Source organism: Clytia hemisphaerica, unplaced genomic scaffold, assembly GCF_902728285.1.
Source record: "Clytia hemisphaerica strain Z4C2 unplaced genomic scaffold, Clytia hemisphaerica genome assembly, whole genome shotgun sequence".
Classification (NCBI taxonomy): Eukaryota; Metazoa; Cnidaria; class Hydrozoa; order Leptothecata; family Clytiidae; genus Clytia; species Clytia hemisphaerica.
In genome coordinates, this window is record NW_027103425.1 from 669,837 (window position 1) to 693,444 (window position 23,608).

Here is a 23,608-nt window from a genome sequence, read left to right on the forward strand (position 1 = left end):
AGTATCTAATTAAAATGTGGTAGGTCAGGATTTCCCTTAGATTAAACATGATTTTCTTCATAATTGTTATAGCTCTCACTACACTCCCGATTTAAAGAAAAAAGCCCTCTTCTTCCAGCTTCTGTAGACATTCTTATACTACACGACCTGGGATTTCACTACCCAAAAAAAGCCTAAAAGGTGTATTTTTGGATAGGTATATAGTTTGAAATTCCCTGGAAAGATTTTATATAAGTTTCTTCTTTGGAGATGAAGTTTTGAACGTAGAATTTTTTTCTTTCACTGTCTACTCAGCTTTCTCAGGTGTTTACATATCTCTGATTCAATATGAAAGAATCAACAAACAAATCAGAAAGGAAGAAAAGATTTCTTTCGAGTATGTTTTCTTCCTTCGTTTTTCACACAAGTTTTTTTCTTTACATAGCAAATATAATGAAAAGGGACGTAGGATGCAACTATTTGTCAACTTCTTGCAAATTTTTTATCATTATTATTTTTATTTGAAATTTATTTGTTTTTGTGTTCCTTTTTAGAAGTATTTACTAGAAAAGTCCTCTTTATTTTATAAGCTCTACTTTTTAAAGAGTGGGTTATTTATCATCTTTCTTTCAAATATCTTTATTCAATTATTTGTTCCCAAGTTTTTTTAGAAATTTTTGCTGGCCTAGAATTTTTCCTAAAACGTTTTTTGAAACATTTTATGCTTCCTTTGTATCCCAATTTCAATATCAATTCACAAAGATTTATCTAGTTTTTAACAAGCGACGAACGTTCCTTTAGCTCCTCCTTACCCATTTTATATTATTATGGTACTCAATTTTGAAATAACTTTGATCTTTCCAATCTGCTGTATATCCACAACAATTTTCGTGTATTGAATACTACAGTATCTTTGATTTGGTAAAAACCTTTTTAATTTTTTTCGAATCGTTAAAATTATTTTTTATTGTTTATTGCAGCATATTTACTATATCCTGATTTTTATTTAAGTTATGGTTTAGAGATAATAAAGTATTCTTGAATTGCTATTAAAAAATTTAAAGCTTCTGTTATTGTCCCCCCCCCCCCCAGTAACGACAAAAGACTTTAAATTTCATACTCTGGGCCTCTGGGTGTTAACGCTACGGGACCTTTATAGTAGCTTCCCGGGGGGGATACTTAGGCAAAATAGGTGTCAGGTATGTCCGAGCCATAAGGGTACCTTTTCTCATTCCTCAAAAGTCTCTCAAAGGGGTACAAATACAAAAGTTAGTCTCTGAAAGGGTCCCAAAATCACGAAAATCAAAAATTTCTCTCTCAAAGGGTCACGATCTCCAAAAATTTTGACCAAAAATTGGTGAAAATCAAACCAAGATTTGGAAAAAATTGACCAAAATTTAGGAAAAAGTCTCTCAAAGGGTCCCAAAATGACCAAAATTTTGTCTCTCAAAGGGTCGATTTTCGATTTTCGGCTCGGACATACCCGTCGCCTTGCAAACCTAGTACCCCCCCCCCCCGGGAGTAGTTTCCATAATTTCCATTTTTAGAGAAAATCCTTGAAACGTACGTATACAGTATGTGGCTCCCGAAATGTCAATCCAAATTGAAACCTTTCTAGTGAATTCAGAAAAAATGGAACGTTAAAAATATTTCTTCTGAATTGAGCTTCAAAATGTCTAGTTTCTTTCCCAAAAGATAAATTTTTTAGAATAAAGGTTTTTGTTTGATTTTTTTTTTCAGTCATAGTTGAGTCACATTTTTCTAATGGCGCCCAAAACGGAGGTTTTAGTTTTTTCGAAATATCTTAATCAAAAAGCATAGCACCCACATCAAATTACTATCAATAGGTATGAAGGCAATGCTTTACAAATTTCCAAAGTTACTTTTCTCTTTGTCTTCATACAAATGGTTGTCAAAACGGAGGTTAGTGGCCCCCAAAACGTCGATTCAATTAAATTGAAATTGTTAGAAACCCATCACTTTAAACATGTTGTAAGAGGCCAAAATGGAAGCAGAACCAAAGTCGAAGCAAGATGAATAGAACGGGGGGGTTATGTTTTAAACATTAATTTTTCTCTTTCTCTTTTTTATGATCTTGTTTAAAGATGTTCCTTTGCGTAACTTTAACAATGCCGAAAGATCAGCTGTTGAAAATCTTATCTTTTTATAAGAACTGTTACAGTTAATCTGCTTGGTTAATACAGCAACAGAACCAAAATGGAAGCACCGGTAAAACTCGGACAAATCTTAAAGAAAATTGATTCTAGGCAATAGAGATTCACTTATTTTCGTTTCAATGTGTTCTCTGATGTCAGAATTTTCCTGAAAGATATTCCCAAGTAGATTTAGGTTCTTCCTCCATTCTGGTTTAGGTTTTAAAAAAATATCATGGAACCAAGATTGAAGCACTAGCAGTAACATTTAATCTTCTTTGAAGTGTTTTGGATCTTTTTAAAAATCTCAGATTTAGAATCTGCTTCCGTTTTGGCTCAGGTGTTGAATGTAGCAGAACCAAAATGGAAGCAGTTGTAAAAACATAAGGAAAACTGGTTTTATGTTTTATTAACTCCTTTATTTTTATTTCAAAGTAGTTGGATCTCAATATCTCCCTAAAACAGTTCCCAGATTCTTATCTAGAATGTGCTTCCATTTTGGTTCGGGTGTTGAATATAGCAGAACCAAAATGGAAGCAGTCGTAAAAACATAAGGAAAACTAGTTTTATGTTTTATTAACTCCTTTATTTTTATTTCAAAGTCTTTGGATCTCAATATCTCCCTAAAACAGTTCCCAGATTCTTATCTAGAATGTGCTTCCATTTTGGTTCGGGTGTTGAATATAGCAGAACCAAAATGGAAGCAGTCGTAAAAACATAAGGAAAACTGGTTTAATGTTTTATTAACTCCTTTATTTTTATTTCAAAGTCTTTGGATCTCAATATCTCCCTAAAACAGTTCCCAGATTCTTATCTAGAATGTGCTTCCATTTTGGTTCGGGTGTTGAATATAGCAGAACCAAAATGGAAGCAGTCGTAAAAACATAAGGAAAACTGGTTTTATGTTTTATTAACTCCTTTATTTTTATTTCAAAGTCTTTGGATCTCAATATCTCCCTAAAACAGTTCCCAGATTCTTATCTAGAATGTGCTTCCATTTTGGTTCGGGTGTTGAATATAGCAGAACCAAAATTGAAGCAGATCTAAATCGCGATTCGGAATACCTTTCTAAAGAAGAATTAGACCGTTAGACTCCCAAAACACTTCGAAATGAAAATATGTAAATGAGTACATAACATAGAATTCTTATGATTTTACAAGTGCTTCCATTTTGGTTCTGCTATATTCGACACATGAACCAAAATGGAAGCAGATTCTAAATTAGAATACTATGAGATGTGTTAGGGAGATACTGAGGGATATTGACATCCAAAACACTTCAAATTAAATCAAAACGAAAATAATTTTAATTGTTTTGATTCTCTTAATGTTTTCACAAGTGCTTCCATCTTGGTTCCGTGATATTCAAAACCTAAACCAAACTGGAAGCAGAACCTAAATCCGAATCTTTAATTACATAACGCCTTTACATTGCTTAAAAGACTTAAACTTCTCTCTTCAATCCACAAAACTTACGCTCACTGTAAGTTCTTATAAAAAGTATATTAGTCTCATTTCTGATTTTTAAGAAATATATGATTACCCCCTGAATCGTTATTCGATCTTTCATAATAATTTCTCACTTCAAGTGCGTGTAAATAACTTCTATTGTTAAATACAATAGAATTCATCGAGGCGATTAGCTGCTTCAAGTTTGGTTCTGCTTCCATTTTGGCCTCTTACACATGTCTCAAATTAATGACACGATAAAATAAATAGTTTTTGATAATTTTGCAAAAAAAAATTCATACCAAAACAATAAATGTTTCAGGCCAGGCTGAGTGCTAAGTCCCGTGCAAAATACTAGCAGTCTGTAATCTTAATTTTATCGTAAAATATTTCGAATTTTCTAAAAAAACTTTGAATTACTGAGTTGGTATGTTGGTATATGTCTATACTTTCCAGAGTTACCCAGTTTTTAGGAATTAATTTCCATTCTTGTTTGACTTTTGACGGTTTTAGTCTAAAAAAAGGGATTTTCGAGACTAATTTTTAAGAATAAAAGAAAGGGAAGAAAATTAGCCATGTTAAAAATGAAATTTGGTACTTTTCTTTTTTCGGATTCAAGAGAAATGTGTTAGGATTGAATCTTCAGCTTTTCCAGGTTTTAAAGTACAAACATGGCTCATTAAGGCAAAACCTCCGTTCCAGGGGCCACATCCCCTGTAATTGAAAAGTCTGCAACAACGAAAATGGAAGTGGTCAGTCGTTTTTCAAACATTCTAAAGTTGAAGCAACTTTGCAACTTTGAACCCCGCTGATTTCTATATTTTGGGGGAGGGTCGAAGCCTTTGGGCGGGTAGAGCTCCTCCCCCCAAACGATTTTTTTGATAAATTTTGAAATATTGATCCAATTGACTTGAACTTTAGCAAGTGTGCACCAAAATGAAATGGCATCTTTGGTGAAAATTCTGGCATCATCGATTACGTCATTGCTATCTGATGACGTCATTCTTTGAACTTTTTTTCATTTTATTTATTTTGCTCATACTCTGTGAGACAACTCCACCTGACATGTATTTTTGGGGAATGGGATCATTTTTTTGCCACCCTGTTGGTATCGTGCAATTTACAGACAGGCCAAATATTGCCCTAAATTAGCCTGGGGATAATGTTTCTGGTGATTGGAAAATGCTTTTGACTTGAATACGCTGCCAATTGCCGCGTTGGCATTTTTTACCACCCTAAACTCGATCCAATCCTTTTTTTACACATTTTTCTATTGTCTCTCGGTGCGAAAAAAAGACTGGGACGGTTTTAGGGTGGTAAAAAATGCCCGCGCGGCAATTGACGGCTACAGTCGAAAAGGTGTATTTTGACAAGTGTTAGGTATTGATAATAAAAAGTTGCAGGCTAAAATTTCAGCAAAATTAAACGAGTGGCTCTGCTGAAGTGAAAGTGAGTTTTTTTTGATATAGTACGGACCGGTCTGTGTAAAATACCAACTGCTCATGCAAATAAATTGAAATTTATCGCATTTCTTTCACACTTGTGAAAATTTCAAGTAAAAGGCTCCAGTAGTCCCTGGAGTTCCGACAGGGGGTCAACGTGTATTTTACAGACCGGTTAGCAAAGTACCAACTACTCATAGGGACGAATTTTTATGATACTAGTCTCTTTTATTTGACAAATCAGCTTTCAGGAACAAATATAAGTAAAATAAAATCAAACGAGTCAATCAGCCAATACATGATTTTTAATCAAGTTTATATTCTGGTCTGTAAAATAGATAATATAAATGCTTCCCCTAGTGAAAAAACAGGAAGATGCTCGAAAGGTTAAGGGATTTTCAAGGTTTTAAAGAAGCCCAATCACAAAATGCAGTAAATCCCGAATTATGCAACATACCTTATCGGCCCTTATTAGCGTTATTTAAAAGGGCTAAAATTTTGCAATTTTTACTATAAAGCGGCGTTCATTTTTAACCATTTTTTCTCAATTTAAAGGATTTTAGGCAGGATGAAAACTATCAACTTTTTTACTCTATATCCAAAACTTCACGAAAATCAATGAATTTTCAACAGTTTAACTCTGAAAGATGACATTTTAGTAAATTTTAGTTAATACTTACTGTTTTGAAGCCTGAAGTGAATAGCGATTTTAACAAGTTTTGGCATTATTTACGGCCCTAATTGGCGTAAGCCCAAAATTGGGCTGTTGCGGAATAAAGGCCGGTGTAAAAAGGGCCGATAAGGTAAGTGCGCAACGCACTGGACTCAACTTCAGTTGCTTCAAATTATTTATAGGCCCAATTGTAGCAAAACAAAAACAACTAGTGCCCAGGCCCCAAAAATCAAAATTGTTGAAAAATGAAAGAAAAGACCACCAAATATTCACTCAAGGAACAAATGTGCTAAATTTCAGCCAAACCCGACCATTTTCGAAGTCTCGAGGCTGCCCCAAAGTTTTAGCATCGTTTTAGCTAAAAACTTTTCCACAGGCCCCAAAAATCAAAATTTCCAAAAAAAGAAAAATATCCCAGATATTAAAAGCCTAGACAAAAATTTTTAAAATATCAAATATAAATTAGTTTCTAAGGGTTTTTCTAAGAGAATTCATAGGTTTAAGTTTTACGCTCGGAGCTAAGGGAAATATGACGGAGCTAAGGGAGATATGACGGAGCTAAGGGAGATATGACGGAGCTCAAGGACCCAAAAACATCTTTATGCTTCGAAACCGGGAATAAGAATCTAAACAATATCGAACAATCCGTTTATAACAAAATATTCTACTACTATTAAATCTTCGTTTCCAAAAAAGATAAAATTATCAAAAAAAAAAACAACAAACAGAAAAACAACGTAATAACCAAGATATATGAATGACGAATTTACAAAACAAAAAATACTGATGATGAAAATCCTAAAAGGCTACTGTAAGAGAGGTCGATCCTCGCTTTAAAATTTCAGAAATCAAAATCTACTTTAGATTCATTTATTTCCTTCACTCGGAAAATAATTTGAATTCCCGAAATCAAATGGTCACGAAGAAAATTCACTTCGAATATTCGTGAAAATAAATTTGTGAATTTCTTCTGTAATCTCATCCTGGCTGATCGTGGCATTATTAGTTTCTTCGTACCTTAGCTTTCAAATTCATTAAAAAAACTAACTCATTAAAGGACACCCTATATATCCCTTTATGGACACGGAGGTGACATTGTCATTATAAATCATCACATGTCTAGAAAAGCTACCAAGTTTTTGAAAATGTTAATGTAAATACGACAAAAAAGCGTTAAAAAGAACAAAAAATGCTGTTGTTGTTTTAAAAAATACAATAAATTAAACTACTTGTTTATAATCATGAAATATTTTGGACAATTTGAAAATATTTAGCAGTATTACCCATGGGGAGGAGTCCCCAAGAAATGCATCATGGTTTGGAGTTTTAAAACTACGGCACTTCCAAGAAAACTCCGATCAAAAATGGCAGATATGGCAGATAATTTTGGATGGCAATAGAAGGATAGTAAATAAGAAATATTTTCGAAATATCAGTTGATTCATAAATTTCATTACCCACTACTGAATTTAAAATAATTTGGATCACTCTATTCAACTACAAACTAAAAAAAACAGTAAAGTTAAATTCATCAACAAAACCGTGCGATTTCCTAGAATTTTTGCGACAATTCAAATTCAAAAATATGAAAAAGGCAAATCCAGTAATTCTACAAAAAATTAAAGCTAGCGGAATCTCCTACTTTAAAACCTTCCTTGCTCCCAAATCAATGATGTTATTTAAAATTTATGAAAAAACTATAACTTTAATTTATTTGGAGAAAAGGGTTATAATTGTAATTTTCAGCAATGAATGCCTATCAACAAAGGTCACTTAATTCACAATAGTTTCCTATAAAATATTAGTCGTTTATTGGGTATACAGAATGCTCAAAAAAAAGAAGGTAAGTTCAACGAGTGGATTTCGGTTTCATTGATTTTTGACGATGTAAGCATATCCCAATCTTTAGTCTATTTCACTTTGCATTCTGTTTGTCATTATAAAAAATATCATAACAAAATTTCACAAAGAATATGATATACTTATTCAGGAGAAGATGTGTGAATCTCTTTGTGTTATACAATGATCTGATATTTTGTATAAAAGAATGTCAAGAAAGATAATACCCTAATTGTTAATTTCGCATCTCGTTCAATCAGTATTCGGGAACACTATATTCAGTTTTCACAGGTTGAGAAGGTGGTACCCCAAACGGTTGCTCGGGTACCCCAAATGGCTGTGACTGGTACGACTGTTGGGCGGACTCATCTTCGCCAGGGTGTGGGAATGAGGCATAGGGTGACTTATTGTATCCACCCTGGTTGGCAGTGTTGTAATCACCGCCCGATGCAGGTTGTTGATGTGTGCGTTCAAATCCATCGCCTTGGCGGTAACGTTGGTATGCCATGAGTGATAGTGCAATCTGAGAAAAATAGAAAATAAAAATGTTTAAAACATTATTTTCGAATAGAATCTCACACACTGAATAAAGGAATTAGAAGAAACTACTCTTAGGTGCTGAATAAACGGGGGAGGGGGAGGATTGGGAAAATCTTTAGATTTTAATCATTTGGGGATAGGGCCAATTACCGAGAGTTGAAAATTGTACTTTTAAATACCCAAAATTAAGGCAATCATAGACTAAATATTAGTCTTTTAGAGGAAAATAAGAGACTCTTTTTTGACAATAACCTCAGTAAACAAGTGTTTAACTATTTGTGACTACAGTATAATTCCCTTCGAAAAAAAATCCTCAATCAATCCTCACCCATGTGAATATAGAGAAGAAGGAGAATGCAATGGCTGCTCTAGCATGGTTTGTCACATTCTGTGATTGCATTGGACTTTTACGCCACTGGTCAGCCAAGAAACAAAAGCCAACGAACCAAAGAAATGTCCAGAAAGCTGAAAATCCAAGATCCGCAGTCACCAGGTGACGTCTGTTGACTGTGTTACTAATGCTGTCAAATTGTGCGTCAACAGCAAGGAATAGTAGACACGCTAGGAATGCGATAACACCAATGGCAACACCATATTGACAGGCGTTTTTGTTTCTGTTGAACACACAATGCTTTGATGCATCATCATAACCACCAGCTGAGATACATCCAAAAACAACGATAGCGAAAAGCTAAAAGAGAGACAGGATAAGAATCAATTTTACAAAATTTGTACAGGCAAGTTCTCGTAATAATATGATGGCAAAAATGGCGCAGCAACCTAATGAATGACTCTTCGCTACCATTGGGTAGGCAGCTATCGAATAAGGAACCTTTGAGTCACCTCCAACTGTAGTCGTAGACTTACTTATAAGCCCCAAGAAACCCTCCAGGAAAAATAACCTCTCCAGGCTTCTGAAAAGTCACGTTTTTCTCTATCTGAAGAGTGATAAAGACAATTAAAGAACAACATTGAAATATTAATTAATTTGTTTTACTCTCAGTTTCAAGTATAAAAATATATATTTAGGTCTATCTCAAAAGTATGTGGACAGTTTACTTTTTCAACAATTTCTCAGAACCCTATGTTAAAAAGTTTGAAAGATATTCTCGAAGGGAATTATACAAAAGATGATATAGACACTTGAAAACCAGCGAGGTTCAAATATAAGTGTCATGCTATGATTTTTGAATTTTGATTCTTGATAGTATAAAACATTTTAATCTACCGTATTACTTCGAATAAACGCCCCCTTGAATATAGGCCCCCTCTAAAAGGGAAATTATTCAATAAACACCCCTTCGAATTAGCGCCCCCTCTAGGAGGGGCGTTTATTTGAAACAAGTGGCTTCAAGCATCAAGAAAGTGTTTAAATGAAATCAAAGATACATATTCGTTAATTAAAATTTGTAGCATCTTCACAACTAAAGTAATTTTGACACAATTTTATGTTTTTAAACAGGGATATTCGGGCTTAAAGATCAATATAGACAAATTAGGGTATTGATTCCCTCCAAAGGTGATCTTAAATGGAAATTATTTAATAAACGCCCCCTTCTTTTGAACGCCCCCTCGAATAAACGCTCCTCCTAAAAATAAAAAAATTTAATAAACGCCCAGGGCGTTTATTCAAAGTAATTACATCATAAAATTCTCCATGAGAATTTCTTCCTAACAGTGTATAATTTTTCAAAAAAGCATAATTGTTAAAAAAGTGTCAGCTTACTTTTGAGACAGACTTTAGACGCAGAACAAAATTCAGCCAAAAAGGGTAAAATCACTTACAATACATAATAATCTGCAGATAGTCAATGGTCTTTTGATGAATTCAACAAAATCAAAATCTGAACCAGAATAGGAGGAGCCATAACTTTGCCCCTGCTCTTCCATTATTAAATTTATTTTCTTTTTTATTTCATAAAATGTAACACTAGAAAAGAAATACAATAGCTTATGTGAAAATTGGGTAGAGTTAAATTTAAAATTTTGAGAGCCTTTACATGGTATGTAAACTGTACAATTCATATTCAAAATAGTGGGCATATCCCAAAGAGTAGGAGTTTTACACTTGGACCAAAGGAAGATATGATGTATCCAGTAACTGTTCATATAAAATTTACGGGAAACGCATATTTGGACTTTGCTCTTAGGCTAAAGACCTGCAGAAGCAGGACAAAAATCAGTTTTTCAAAGTTTGCAAAAAATTGCCACATAGAAGATTTTTCAAATTCAGTATGTTATTAATAGAGCAGTGAAAAATACAGCTTTTCTATTTTTCCTTTTTTTGCAAAAGTTCCAGAATTCAAAATAAAAAGATAATGATAATGGAATAATGTCCACTAATGATCTGCGGCATTTTCGTAAAGCTAGAATCACTTTGCATACTTTTTGCTTGAGAAAATGATTGACAGATTAAAGTTTTTCATCCGTGCAGTTTTTAGATCTGACAAGTTGATGTTTGTGAGTGCACTTTATAGTTTTGATTCCCATTGAAGAATCATATTCTGGTTTTCATGTTAGATGCTGTTTTAGAGCTTTAGAGCTAGCCTGATAAAAGATGCTAATCAGAAAAGATAAACAGACATTGATTGTCAGAAATTGTTAAAATGATTATGACTAAACTAGTTTTTTATAACAATTGCATATTTCAACTTGAAACTTGAACTCTCTTTCTTGTATACTCTGCAATTCTTGCTCCTGTTCCAGTTCTTGCTCCCTTTCCCATTCAGGCTCTCGTTCCCTATTTCTATTTCTATTTGGTTGAGTCGCAGGAGGCTTAGCCCGGGGTCCACTTAAAGCTTTTTGATAGACTGGATGGCACGATTAAGCGGCTCGGTAATATAGGGTATTAATATGCTTATTGCTTAGGCAGACTGTAAAACAGTCCGCCAGATTTTAGTTGTTTTTGGAAGGTAAAAACAGTACGAAGCAATGGTTTTATTTGAGAATAAGGGATTGCAAATCTGTTATTGATGTTTGTTTCTCATTTTTGATTAAATCTTTCAACTCCAAGTAGTTTTTTCGTTATTTGGATTTTGAACATTCTTTTTCAAAATGGTGACCTCCATAGTGTGCAGGGGGGGGGTCAAGGTCCCACCTAAAATTTCAGGTCCCAGCACTTGAGAAACTCCCACCTGATAGTTGACTTTCCAAGTCCCACCTAAAATAGGGATTTTATTTAGTAAAAAATTTTTAATTACCAAATTTCGATGTGCTGACCTCCCCTTCAATTTTTACTTGTTCACGGATAGGAAATGTAAAGCAATTCAATTCAATTCCAATAAAAAGTTAGGGGAATTTTCAATGAAAAACAGATTACAGGATTCAAAGACAAATATGTAAAAATCTAAAATTTAAAATAATTTTTCTTTCAAGATTTCCATAAGAGTCCCACCTAAAGATTTCTAGTCCCACCTCAACCTATTTCCCCCACCTGAAAGTCCAAAATTTCAGACACCCACCTGGCTGTTTTGGACCCAAAAATCCAAACCCCCCCCTGCAGAGTGGGGGGGGGGGTGCACACTATGGACCTCGCCAAACGCTCCTAGTCTACTTCACTGGACTCAGCGCCATCAGAAATTATCAAAAAGCAAAGTTCAGCCAGAAGTAGACTCTAGTCTACAGGAGGCTTAGAGGCCCATTTTCGCAACTATAGATGCTTTCATTTAGCACCCGGTCAGCACCTTGAACTGACTACCCAATTCCCCTCACATGGCATGGGTTGACCGGGGTGAAGGTTCATTCACTTGCCAAGTGTTACTCACGTTCCCGTTGTTACTCACGTTCCCGTTGTTACTCACGTTCCCGTTGTTACTCCCTTTTCTGTTGTTACTCCCAATCCCATTCTTACTCCCAATCCCATTCTTACTCCCTTTCCCATTCCCGCTCTTACTTCTGTTCCCGTTTTTGCTCTCATTCATATTCTTGCTTCCGTTCCTATTATTGCTTCCGTTCCTGTTCTTACTCCCTTTCCTGTTTTAACTCCCCCCATTCGGCCATTCTTGCTGACTGTTCCCATTATCACTCCAGGTCTCATTATCACTCCTGCTTTCATTCTCACTCCTATTCCCCCATTCTCACCCCCGTTCCCATTCTCGCTCCTGTTCTCATTCTCGCTTTTCCATTCTTGCTCCCACTCCTATAGGCCCGTTTCATGTGACGTCACATGTTTACATCGGCTCGTTACGACCCGCAAAACGACCCGACTTTCAGAGGCAAAAAAGATAACAACATTAGCTGGAGGCACGCAGTTTATGTCAATTTTCTCCGGATCTAGAAGGAATTTTGAATAGAAATTTTAGTATGTTATCTAATAACTATATAGGATTTTTATACTAAAATTTCATGAAATTCTGATGAAGAGATTTTGAATAATAAAATCAAAACTGCCTTTTTCCAGCAAGTTTCAAGCTTTGTGTTTTCTGCCTCTGAAAAACCGTAACTATTTTGGCGCATGCGCATACAAACGCGAAAAATCAAAACATTGAAACGGGTCTATTCTCGCTCACTCCCGTTCCCATTCTCGCTCACTCCTGTTCCCCCATTCTCACCCCATTCCCATTCTCACCCCCCGTTCTCATTCTGGCTTTTCCATTCATTCTCACTTTTCCATTCTTGCTCTCGACCAGACGGTGTCAATCGAACAACTTAGAACGAAAATCACAATCAAACCAATCAAACTTAATCGCTTGCTTGTACAAATATCAAATCAACCGAACAAGATCGAACCTGCCTAATCAAATGTAATTAATCGAAAGGATCAATCAATCGAACGTTATCGAATCAATCGAATGCAATCAAATGGCAAATCTTGGGTAATATTCGATTGATTCAACTACAGTTGACAATCGAACGGCAACTCATGGATAATATTCGATTGATTCAATTATTTCTGCATTCTCACTCCCATCCCTAGCAACTCCAGAAGATTTTTCAAGTTTTAATTTTTTTTTCAAAATCTATCCTATCTTGTAGAGCTTTGAAAAAGAAAGAAAATGAGGGGTCATAGGCCTGCAGAGGATTAGTGGTTGTAAAGATATTCAAATTTTAGTGTCAAAAATTTGACTAAAAATGTCAAAAAAAAGGTTAGGAAAATAGCTTGGAAAAATTCGAAAAATGTGTCAAAAAAGAAAAAAAAGAAATTTTCCATTCATGCTTCTTAAATTTTGCATATCTCTTTTTCTACTGTAGCTAGAGACCTCAAATTTGGAGGGAGAATTCTTTGATGGTGTTAAAATATTATTATATAAAAATATTTGTACAATATTTAGTATATTTATCAAAATAACGAAAGATATATCTTTTTTTTGAAAAAAGAAGACATTGCATTGTTTTATTTTTGTTTTTGAAGAAAATAGCTTGGAAAAGGTTGAAATGAGTCAAAAAAGGTGGTAAGGTGTTTTTCGATAGTTGCAATTTTTTTTTCTCCCGTCAGCAAACAATTTTCAAAATGTTGCAAAACGTTCGGCATTTTACCAATTTGCCGTCTAGCCCGTGTTCACAGTGTTATATACCAGACCCCCGCGCTCGATAGGATCGATCATCGGAACGGCTCGATGACGGATCGATATGTGATCGGTGGATTACTTAATGATCCGGATAGGAGATCGATGGAAGATTCAGCCATTAAAAAGTCTTGAGTATCGATCCTTCGTTGATCCATTATCGAGCTAGTATTTCAATCGAGTATATCGATCCGTCATCGATCGTTAATCGATTCGCCATCGATCATTAATCGATTCGTCATCGATCGTTAATCGATTCGTCATCGATCGTTAATCGATTCGTCATCGATCGTTAATCGATTCGTCATCGATCGTTAATCGATTCGTCATCGATCGTTAATCGATTCGTCATCGATCGTTAATCGATTCGTCATCGATCGTTAATCGATTCGTCATCGATCGTTAATTGATTCGTCACCGATCGTTAATCGATTCATCATCGATCGTTAATTGATTCGTCACCGATCGTTAATCGATTCGTCATCGATCGTTAATCGATTCGTCATCGATTATAAATCGATTATGCATCGATGACGAATCGATTAACGATCGATGACGAATCGATATACTCGATAGAGTCGATAGGGTCGATAAAGATCGATAAAAGATCGATGATAGATCGATGATAGATCGATAACTAATCATAAGCTTAAAAAAATCTTGAGTATCGATCCTCTATCGATCTCCTATCCGGATCGATAAGTAATCCATCGATCACATATCGATCCGTCATCGAGCCGTTCCGATGATCGATCCTATCGAGCGCGGGGGTCTGGTATATACCGCTGGAAAGCTAAGATCACGGGCTTTCATTTAGTAAAAACCGGAACGCTTTAGCATACATAGAAAAAAAGTTCCAAGGGTTCAAAGTTCACGGAAAAATGAAACATTTGGTTTGACGTCAACGAAAGTTGCATGACTTCTGGAGTCGCTGCTACCATCCCCCCGCCCCATTCTTTTAAGACTTTGAGAGAAAAAAATCTTTTGTCTATCAGTGATTCTGACCTTCCTATCTAAACAGGAGGGTGTCGATATTAGAAGAGTAATGTATTTATTAGACCAATTTATGGTAGGAACTGGTAATTTATTGATTAGTACCGCCCTGTAACTGCTGTACCGCCTGGTATTGAAAATCCAGACACTTCATTTTGAAATTGAACCTTTTGCTATGAACAGGCTTCAATAATCACAAGAAATCATACCTGTCTAAACCATATAAAACTATCCGTTCAATCAAAATTCTTTGTTCTTCGCAGGCTAGGTAAAAATTTAAAATCAGGAAAAGAGGTAATGCTGCTGCCTCCTTCCTGTTGAACCCGTTGAACCTTGTTGATCGAGCGAGCGGTGCGAGCGAGTTTCCATATCTCAGGTGGAGATCCCGTGGAGAGCTCAGGTACTTACCTATAGGCGTTTAAATTACTGACACAGAAACTAGTAATAATTATTGCACATTAATCATGTTTATAATCAAAATTTGATAATATTTAAATTAAATTTTTTCTTAAATTATATTGTTTTATAGAAATTCCATACCATTATTATACACTTCATTTAGATAGCAAATTTGATTCAATCTTTAGTCTGTATATTTACAAAAATCGAATGTTTTAAAAATATTACGGGACCGACAAAAATCAAAACAAATAGAAATCTCAGCGAGCAAGAAGAAAAAATGAGGAAAATGAGGGAACAAAAGTAAAAAAGAATCTACAATTCAGCATTTATCGTCATAACAGGTATATGTCTTATGGTAATGACAGATAGACTTGGCAGGGTAGTATACGGTAGTATGAAAATTGAACTAGTGTATTACTAGACGGTTCCCGTCGTCGCAAACGCGGGTTAACGGTTTTGCTTGTGCTGCACATCAAAAGCCTTTAAAATACTATAATGTGGGTTAATTCCTGACATCGTTTTGGCTTAAAATGCCGCCAAATACAATAATAAAAATTATACTTCTAAACTTTCTACATTAGTCAAAATTTTGTGTCTGTAAGCCTCGATGATATGTCTTTTTAAGATAACGGAAGTTTGTGTTCAATGAATAAATGTCGTAAACGTAAGTGACCCTGTCAAAATTAAATTATCGAGGGTACCCGTCGTTGCAGACGCCCAAAGGTGTCTGATTTGGTGAGAGGGTTGCTTCTAGGAAAGAAAAAGCCTTAGTTGTGAAGGAGAGGCTCGCGCTTTGCGTTTGAGCACTGAAGGTTTTCCCGTTTGTTGGCTTCACATGCGGACAGCTTAAGACAGACGCATATGCAATGCAACCAACATTGAAACCTTTTTAAATAATGTTAGACAAAGTTTAATCATCAAACAACAATGTTGGATTTTGTTGCGTGTGTTGATATCAAATAATTCGAAATCGTGCAACAAAAATGCCACACCTTTTTATTTGAAACTTTGTGACGTCAAACTTTTTCATGAAATTGACGTCAGAACTTTTTTTGTTTACAAATAGCAGTGTAGAGTCTTCTCTAATCCGAGTTTTCTACGCTTGTCAAACTTAGCGCGAGACTTTTTGTATCGAAGGAGGATAGGTTTTCCAGCCGCGGCGTTCAAATTTTAGAAACCTTAATATGTTACTGGGCTAGCGTTACAGACATTTTTCATAAACTCATTTAGTATATTAAGATGTGCTAGTATAAGAATTGCGAAGCGATCGAGGCAGAGTCTGTGTCAAGTCAATCATTCGCCGCAATGAAGTTGCAAGGCAACCCACGGCGATTATTATTTTTTTAAGAATGGTCCGAGCATGGCCCGTGCAGACCCGAACATGTTCAGACCATGTCAACTGCTCTAACTTGGGACGATTGGTCGAAACATGGGACATGGTTGATATCTGGGCTGTATTTTCACCCAGTCTGGAAAGAAGGGAAATGTTACGCTAGAGCTGCGCCAACTTAACTGGAAAAAGTTGAAGGCAGCAGATCTCAAATCTCAAATCTACGCCAGAGATATCCGGCGCACAAGCCGCAATTTTCAGACTAGATTTTCACTTACAGTGAGGCTGGAACTTCGATTTTTGAGGATTACGATTTTACCAGCTTTTTAGTGATTTTTGCCTCGCTAACCCAAATCTCGCAACCTCTTTACCTTAAGGAAGATCAAAATTAGAGTTTTTCAGTGTTCTGAAAAAAACGCATAGCAGAAATTTTTTCATCTTCACAGGATCGATTGTCAACAAAAAATACATCTTTTGGTCTTTGGGTTTGTTTCTGAGATTTTTCCTTCAAAGAATATCGATCACTTTCCTTTTCCCCTTGAGCGTGCGAGAAAAAAATGATTAGCTTCCTGGAATATCGAGGTTCCAGCTTCACTGACTTACTGCTAAATCTCTTTGACAACAAATTTTTTTTCGTGTATTTTTTAATATTCATTAAGTCAAATCAAATGACTTTGGAGGTTCGGTGAAATGTCAGATAGTCCCAAGTTAGAGCAGTTGACGGTACGATCCTATGTGTAATTTCAGGACCTGATGTTTTATACAGTTAGTCACACTTAGTCACACTAGCGTCCCGCCAAAATGTGTATATATAAAAGATTAATGCTGCGAAAGCGCTATATCGTTTACCTGACTCTCAAGCAAAAAAATGGGCCGCAAAACTTTTAAAGGGATTCATGAAAAAATAACCTGGCGCTTTTTAATGAAATTAACATTCTCAAAAACTATGAGAAATTGTCTAAAATTTGAGCCATAGATGAAAAAATTTGAGCCAAGCCAACCTTGAGAACTAATTTGAAGATCAACTTCCATAGAGAAAGATCTACGGGGAAGGTGGAACCCACCTAGATCCGCACACTGCCGGATAGGCTATCTCCCAGAAATTTTGCCGGACCTCAAACACTGACCCATTTACATGTGCAGAATTTAACTTTAGCGTGTGAACAAGCAAGGCCTTAAAAATCGAAGCGCGGTCTCCAGCTGTCTCCAGCTGTCTCAGGAATTGAATGACAAATTTTGGTTGGTTGATTTTGGCTGCTGCACGTTTTATTTTGTTTCAAACTTTCAAGTTTTCAAATTAATTGTCTTACAAACTTGATTCAGGTAACTCTCATCCTTGTTGTTGCAAATACATCCTCTAGATGACTGATGTTATTTTTTCTGAAAGCTTGATTTCCTAGTGTGACTAACTGTTATATATTTTAATCCATTGTTTAGCAATTGATGTTGAAAATCTTCATTGATATCATTGATTTAATTATTTATTTTTAATTAATAGTCATTCTTAATGTAATTATTATCATCAAAACTCTTTTAAATGATACAAAGTTCAAAACATATATGGTCTTTATTTTACTTGTTTCTCCCGCCATGCATGTCTTCTCACTTGCTTGCTAATAACAAGCCACCAATGTCAATCGAAGAAAAAAATTTGGAAACTAGTAACAAGTGGGAAATATCAGGATCTCCCATTAATCCAAATACCGGGATCCCGATATTGCACTGGAAACAAGGTTATGCCGTAGTAAATATATGGCCCGAACATGGGCCGATGTGGTTTTATTTTTAGTGGCCCGAACATGGCCCGAACGCCAAATAGTATCCCTCAGCCACAACAGAAACCAGTGTTAGTTCTGGTATTAATTTTTGGAACTTCTGGACATCAGACAAAGTTTGTTTCAAAAATAATGCGCAACGGACGCACTGGGCTCTGGGTATTGAGATTGTCTGGTGTTAAAAAGTATCTTCATCCAACACCAGACTTTGCGTGTCCGGGTCTTCAAGAAGCAAAATATTTACAGGGTTAGGTACTCTCGATTCACAAATTGCAAACAAAGTCTTTCATAGTGTCTTTATAAAGGGGGGGGACCAATTTTCCAATTTTGGATGGGTGAGGGGGAAAATGAAAATTTGAATAGTAAAGGGGGCGTAGTAAAGGGGGAGGGGGGAAACTTGGATAATTGGCAAATTTGGTGGGGGAGTGTGAAATCACTTCAACTTTATCTCAGCAACCAAGGTCAGTCCACATGATATCATGTGATTAGATCATGATTGAAAAATTCACAAGCCATAAAAACTGTACTGTCAGTCAGGAATAACGCCTTACTTAGGACATCATGTCTTAATTTGGATGTACTAACTAGGAAAGAAAAAATGTCCTCACTAGGCCATTTTTTCTATTTTTGCCTATAACACAAAATCAAAAAAAGTGCGCACTTTCTTACCATCGTCAATCGAAAGAGCACCAAAAAATAAAGCTTCTTGGTGATTTTCAAATATTTGGGTCAAAGAAATCAAGAAATATTCTAATATGAAAACTCAAGCCCTAAAGCCTAGTCTATATGTTACAAAAACCTGAAATTTTATGATGTAGGCAGTCCTTTATTTATAAAATTGGGAATTTTCATAATGGTAAACCAAGTGTTTGCAGCAGTCATCTTTCAAAACGAGTGAAAATGAATTAAAGAGCATATAATTGTACTTTCAAAGACACATAGAGAAAGAACCCTTCCGCAGATTTTGAAGAAATTTTCAACATATATCAATTAAAGGTCGCTCTTTCGATTGGTTATGTTTTTAGCATGCACATTTTCCTCTAAAATGCCTAAAATAGGGGTTCCAATTAAAAATATCCTACTTAGGCCATCCATGGCCTAATGAGGACATAAAAAATGTCCTTCTTAGGCCATTGTCCTAACTAAGACATTGTTCCTGGCTGACTGTTTGTTTACATTAACCCATTTTCGTTCTATTTTGTCTAGTATTCCTTTTGCAGCAAAATTTTACGTTTGTCAGGTTGAAATTTGAGAAATTTATACGGGTATATGGGGGGAACTGATATTTTCATAATTTTCTGTAGGGAAAGCAAAAAAGAGGGGGGAAACTAAAAAAACTGAAAAGTCATAGGGGGAAAAAAAGAGAAGGATATACAAAAAAAAAATCAAAAATGTGGTGGGGGAACAAACCCTGGAGGACACAATGAAAGCTAGAAAGTATTGGAAGTTTATCGTGACTTGGATCACGAGATTTACGTTTGGCTACGTTTCGAGAGATTCTTCTCCCATCATCGGGCAATGTGGAAGATGTTTTCCCCACTATTTGTACTGATAGACCTTCTGATTACCCATAATTATCAAGTGTAATTTCCTTGCTGTCAACTGCTCTAACTTGGGACTATCTGACAAAACTGCCAACGAGACTATCATCGGCCACCATTTCACCGAAACTCCAAAGTCATTTGATTTGAGTTAATAAATGGCGTATTAAAAAATACACGATTTCTCTTTTGCACCAAGTAGGCTTTTAAATCGAAATTTGAAAAAAATCCGTAGACCAAGTTAGTGGCAAAACGATGGAGCGTTTGACGTCACTCGCGCGGCAAGTTACACACTGGTTAATTGTTAATCCCATCGGGCGATAGGATACTTGGTGAAGTTATCAAAACAAATTTGTTGTCAAAGAGATTTAACAGTAAGTGAAAATACAGGGCCAGATATCAACAGTCCCATGAAAACGACTGAGAAACCTGAAAGACAATGCATAATATTTGAAAAAAATGTGTTCATTTCAATGTTTCACTTTTTCAAAAATGCAGTTGCGCTAAAAAATCATTTAAAGATTCTCCAAATTTCATGACCTCTGGAAATCTATCAAAACACTTTACAATTTGATTTCGCAAATAAGACTTTTCAGCTTTTGAGATTACACGCCCAGCAGCCATGGAGAAACATCTGAATTCCCGCCATCTTGAAAATTATGATCTAGCATGATTATTATTTACCCAGGATTGTCTTGCTTTGGTCAGGCATTTGATGGCTATGCAAGTTTCCCTCCACTGATGCAAGTTACCTGATGTCATGGTAGCACACAGAAATTTAGAACAGTTAGCTGTGCATCATAAAAATAATGTCAAGTTTAGACAATTGTCAAGATTTGTTGATGTAGTTTGACATTTCACAAGAGCCACTTCAAAATTATTTTAATCACATGACTTGCAGCGCAATATCAAAGTTAAATTGCTTCTCTTGAGAAAATAATTGACAGAGTAAAGTTTTTCACCCGTAAGGGAGTACAAAAGACTGTTCATGTAACGTCATCTCTAAAAAGAACGATAAAAAAGCGACAAAAAGAATGACAAACTCCAACCCCTGCCCTAACCCTAACAAAGAACAACATATTTAGCCATCCCTAACCCCGACCTTGTGAGTAACTACCACCCCGAAGTATTAATTGATTTTTGCTCTTTACCCTGTTAACGACTAGCAGTTCAAATAACAATAAATTACGCATGCATATAAGTCTCTATTTGCGTGAGCTAGAAACATTAGATGAACTAAATCAGTACAATGGAGTTTGAAGGTGTTATGTGGGGGTGACTTTTTTTAACTTGGCTCAATCATCCTCAGACCGCATGTGCTGTTTTTTAACTTTTTGAAGTTGTGTGAATGTTAACAGATTCTTAACAGAACATCTTTCAAATGATGATAGTGCCTTTATTATTTTATAATTAATTTATAATTTATAATTCATGCAACTAATTTAATCAGTTTTGACAAATATACAATACTTTTTTGTTACTGCTTACCTTAAGGGAAGAAATTTTGGCAGAAAGAAATTTGAATTTATAGGTCATTCGCAAAAAGAATAATTTAATTTTCTTCAATTTATTCTCTATTTCTCCTAAAAATCCTCTTTTTCCTCTTTTTTCAGCTAAGATATTAAAAAGAAATGGATGGGTGGAAAAGTTTTTTAAAGGAGGCTAATACAGCAGAATTAGGACGAAAGAGGGAACTTTCAGATACATTTTCCCAAAAATCCTGGGTCGAAAATTTTCAAAATATTTATTAGCAGGGGGACTATTAGGTACCTGAGAGTTGTACAACCAAAATTTTCTCTGATTCTCAGATTCAGCGTGAAAAGTAGATAACAAAAATGGGGTTATTTGTTAAATTTCGACCACCTGGTGACGTCATCGGAAAACGCCCAAAACGTCAATTTTTTGCCTTAAAAATGCCATTTCTCGGCACCAGGTGGTCAAAACTTAACAAATAACCCCATTTTCTTTATCTACTTTTCACGCTGAATCCGTTGGAAGCCTCAGATATTTAATTTTCAGACTTCCAAAAATCGTTAGTAAAGGGGGGACCCTTGATAAGTTCTATCGATTAACTTAAAAGGTGGTCGTTAACAAACTTTTTGAAAATGTCAAAAAATATTCAAATTGAAATATCTCAAAATGTATAAATGATATATTGTTGAAACTTTGTATGATGGTACTTCATTATTATGTTGTTCTAAAAATAGAAAAAACAATTAAAAATATCAAAGAGGGGGGTCACGACGTCACTTCTATAAATAGATTCGAAAATCTCTTGGCAGAAAAATCTCAGCAACCAGAAGGAGTTAGCTTTTGACATTTGGCAGTTATGTTACACTAGTGACCTTCTGTGATTTGAGTGAAAAAAAAATTTGAAAAAATTAAAATCAGGGGGTAAAAACCCAAAAAAACTGTTTTTTATAATTATAAAATCAACAAAACATTTTTTTAAAAAACTGTTTCACTCAGATCACACCTTTCCACGAGGGGAAGCTGTGTTGAAAATTTCATGCCAATCGGACCATCCAATCCTGAGATATTTCCGCCAAGAAACCCCGGTTTTGCTGTTTTGCGTAAACTGGCCTTAAAACTATTTATTGCTGTAAAAAGAGGAAAAAAAAGCTTTTAATATGGGATTTTTGACATATTTCAGTTGAACTTGATGCACTTATCCAATTTTCAATATAAGAAAGAAAGTAAAGCCATTTTTTTTGCATGTGTCAGCAAATTCATGGCTTCGCCTGGAACCCTGAGATTTACCGCAAACATGCAAAAAAGTTGCGTAAACCTTACTTTTGCCTGCGAAAAAGCTAAAAGTTGGTGAAAAGTGATTGAAAAGTATTCCCTAACCTTTTCATTGGTTAAAGTAACACATTTTATTGTAGACAAGCAAATTTCCATCCCCGTTACTTGAAATACAAGCTGCGCTCAAGTCTAGTAAAGAGCACTTTCACTTTCACTTTTGCGAAAACCCCGAAATACACCAAAATCAACTATATCACTATCAAAACCCAACTAAAGGTGTATGGATAGTTTCAAGAATATATTATGGACGTTTTTAAAAGTAAATTATCAAAAAAATAACTTAAAAAGAGAGAGAAAACAGAAGAAACGTTTCACGTACCTGTCACACATTTGTGGCGCTGAAATTTGATCCCAATGGGGAGGAAATTAGAAAGATTATCAAGTAAAAATGTTCCTTGGAGTTTTGAGAAGCTCTTTATATAAAATGGAAGCATTAAACCATCACTTACTACAAGAAAATAAGCCATGAAACAGTTATTCCCTTTACCAAAAAACCACACTTGAAGTTTGACAAGATTCAAGATGGCGGGTTTGTTTTGATTGTCATAAATCCGGAACAGTACCGGTGTAAAATTTTCCGGAAATGTGCTTTGTGGCTCTAAGTAGCGACGGTAAAAATTTAGAGTCGCTCCAAGGACCAGAAGAGCGAATATTGCGGTTTTCGTGACGGGCGGCGGCGTGGGCGGTTAGGGCGGACCGCAAGATCTGCTCAGGTAGGTGTCTAAAGACCTAAATTTTTCCACTTTCCTCTTCTTTATATCAAATAAAACTTCGGGATATTGTTTAATAAGGTTCAAACTTTAATTTAAACCAAAAATTGAAAAATCGTCCCAAAAAAGATGATCCTATCTCAGAAGTGTTAACGACCACCTTAAAATCGATTCACTCGAAAACTGCAGGAGATTCAAAGGGCAATTTTTTTGTCAATTCTACACCCTATTAGGGACATAATATCAAAAATTTGCCCTGATCTAAGGGGTGCCCTACGAAGTGACACAATTCACTACCTCGGCCGCTGGTCTAATGCGAAATAGTCCCAAAATAAAATAGTCAGTTTTTGCAATTATTTTTTACGGCATTCTGTTATTTTGGGAAAAACAGTCGGTTATTTTGGTATTGAAGACCCCTTGAAACCGCCTCCAAATATGCTCATAACAGATCATCTATTCTGCTCATACCAAAC

At 35.5% G+C, this 23,608-nt stretch overlaps 1 protein-coding gene across 1 annotated transcript; it reads right to left on the minus strand.

Moving 5' to 3' along the window:
- Positions 1-7,497: 7,497 nt before the first annotated feature.
- LOC136797922 (synaptogyrin-2-like) lies at positions 7,498-10,036 on the minus strand. The gene is made up of 3 exons (XM_067054506.1): positions 9,861-10,036; positions 8,404-8,766; positions 7,498-8,058 (listed from the first exon to the last, which is right to left on the minus strand). The coding sequence occupies exons 1-3, from the start codon at positions 9,963-9,965 to the stop codon at positions 7,792-7,794; spliced, it is 735 nt and encodes a 244-aa protein (XP_066910607.1). The 5' UTR covers positions 9,966-10,036; the 3' UTR covers positions 7,498-7,791.
- Between the last annotated feature and the right edge of the window lie 13,572 nt (positions 10,037-23,608).

Excerpts from the sequence above, each read along its gene's own strand:
- LOC136797922 (XM_067054506.1), bottom strand. The coding sequence starts at position 9,965 with ATGGAAGAGCAGGGGCAAAGTTATGGCTCCTCCTATTCTGGTTCAGAT. Across the intron at positions 8,767-9,860 it reads TCTGCAGATTATTATGTATT|CTTTTCGCTATCGTTGTTTT; the intron begins GTAAGTGATTTT and ends TCTCTCTTTTAG. Across the intron at positions 8,059-8,403 it reads TCTTCTCTATATTCACATGG|ATTGCACTATCACTCATGGC; the intron begins GTGAGGATTGAT and ends TATTTTTCTCAG.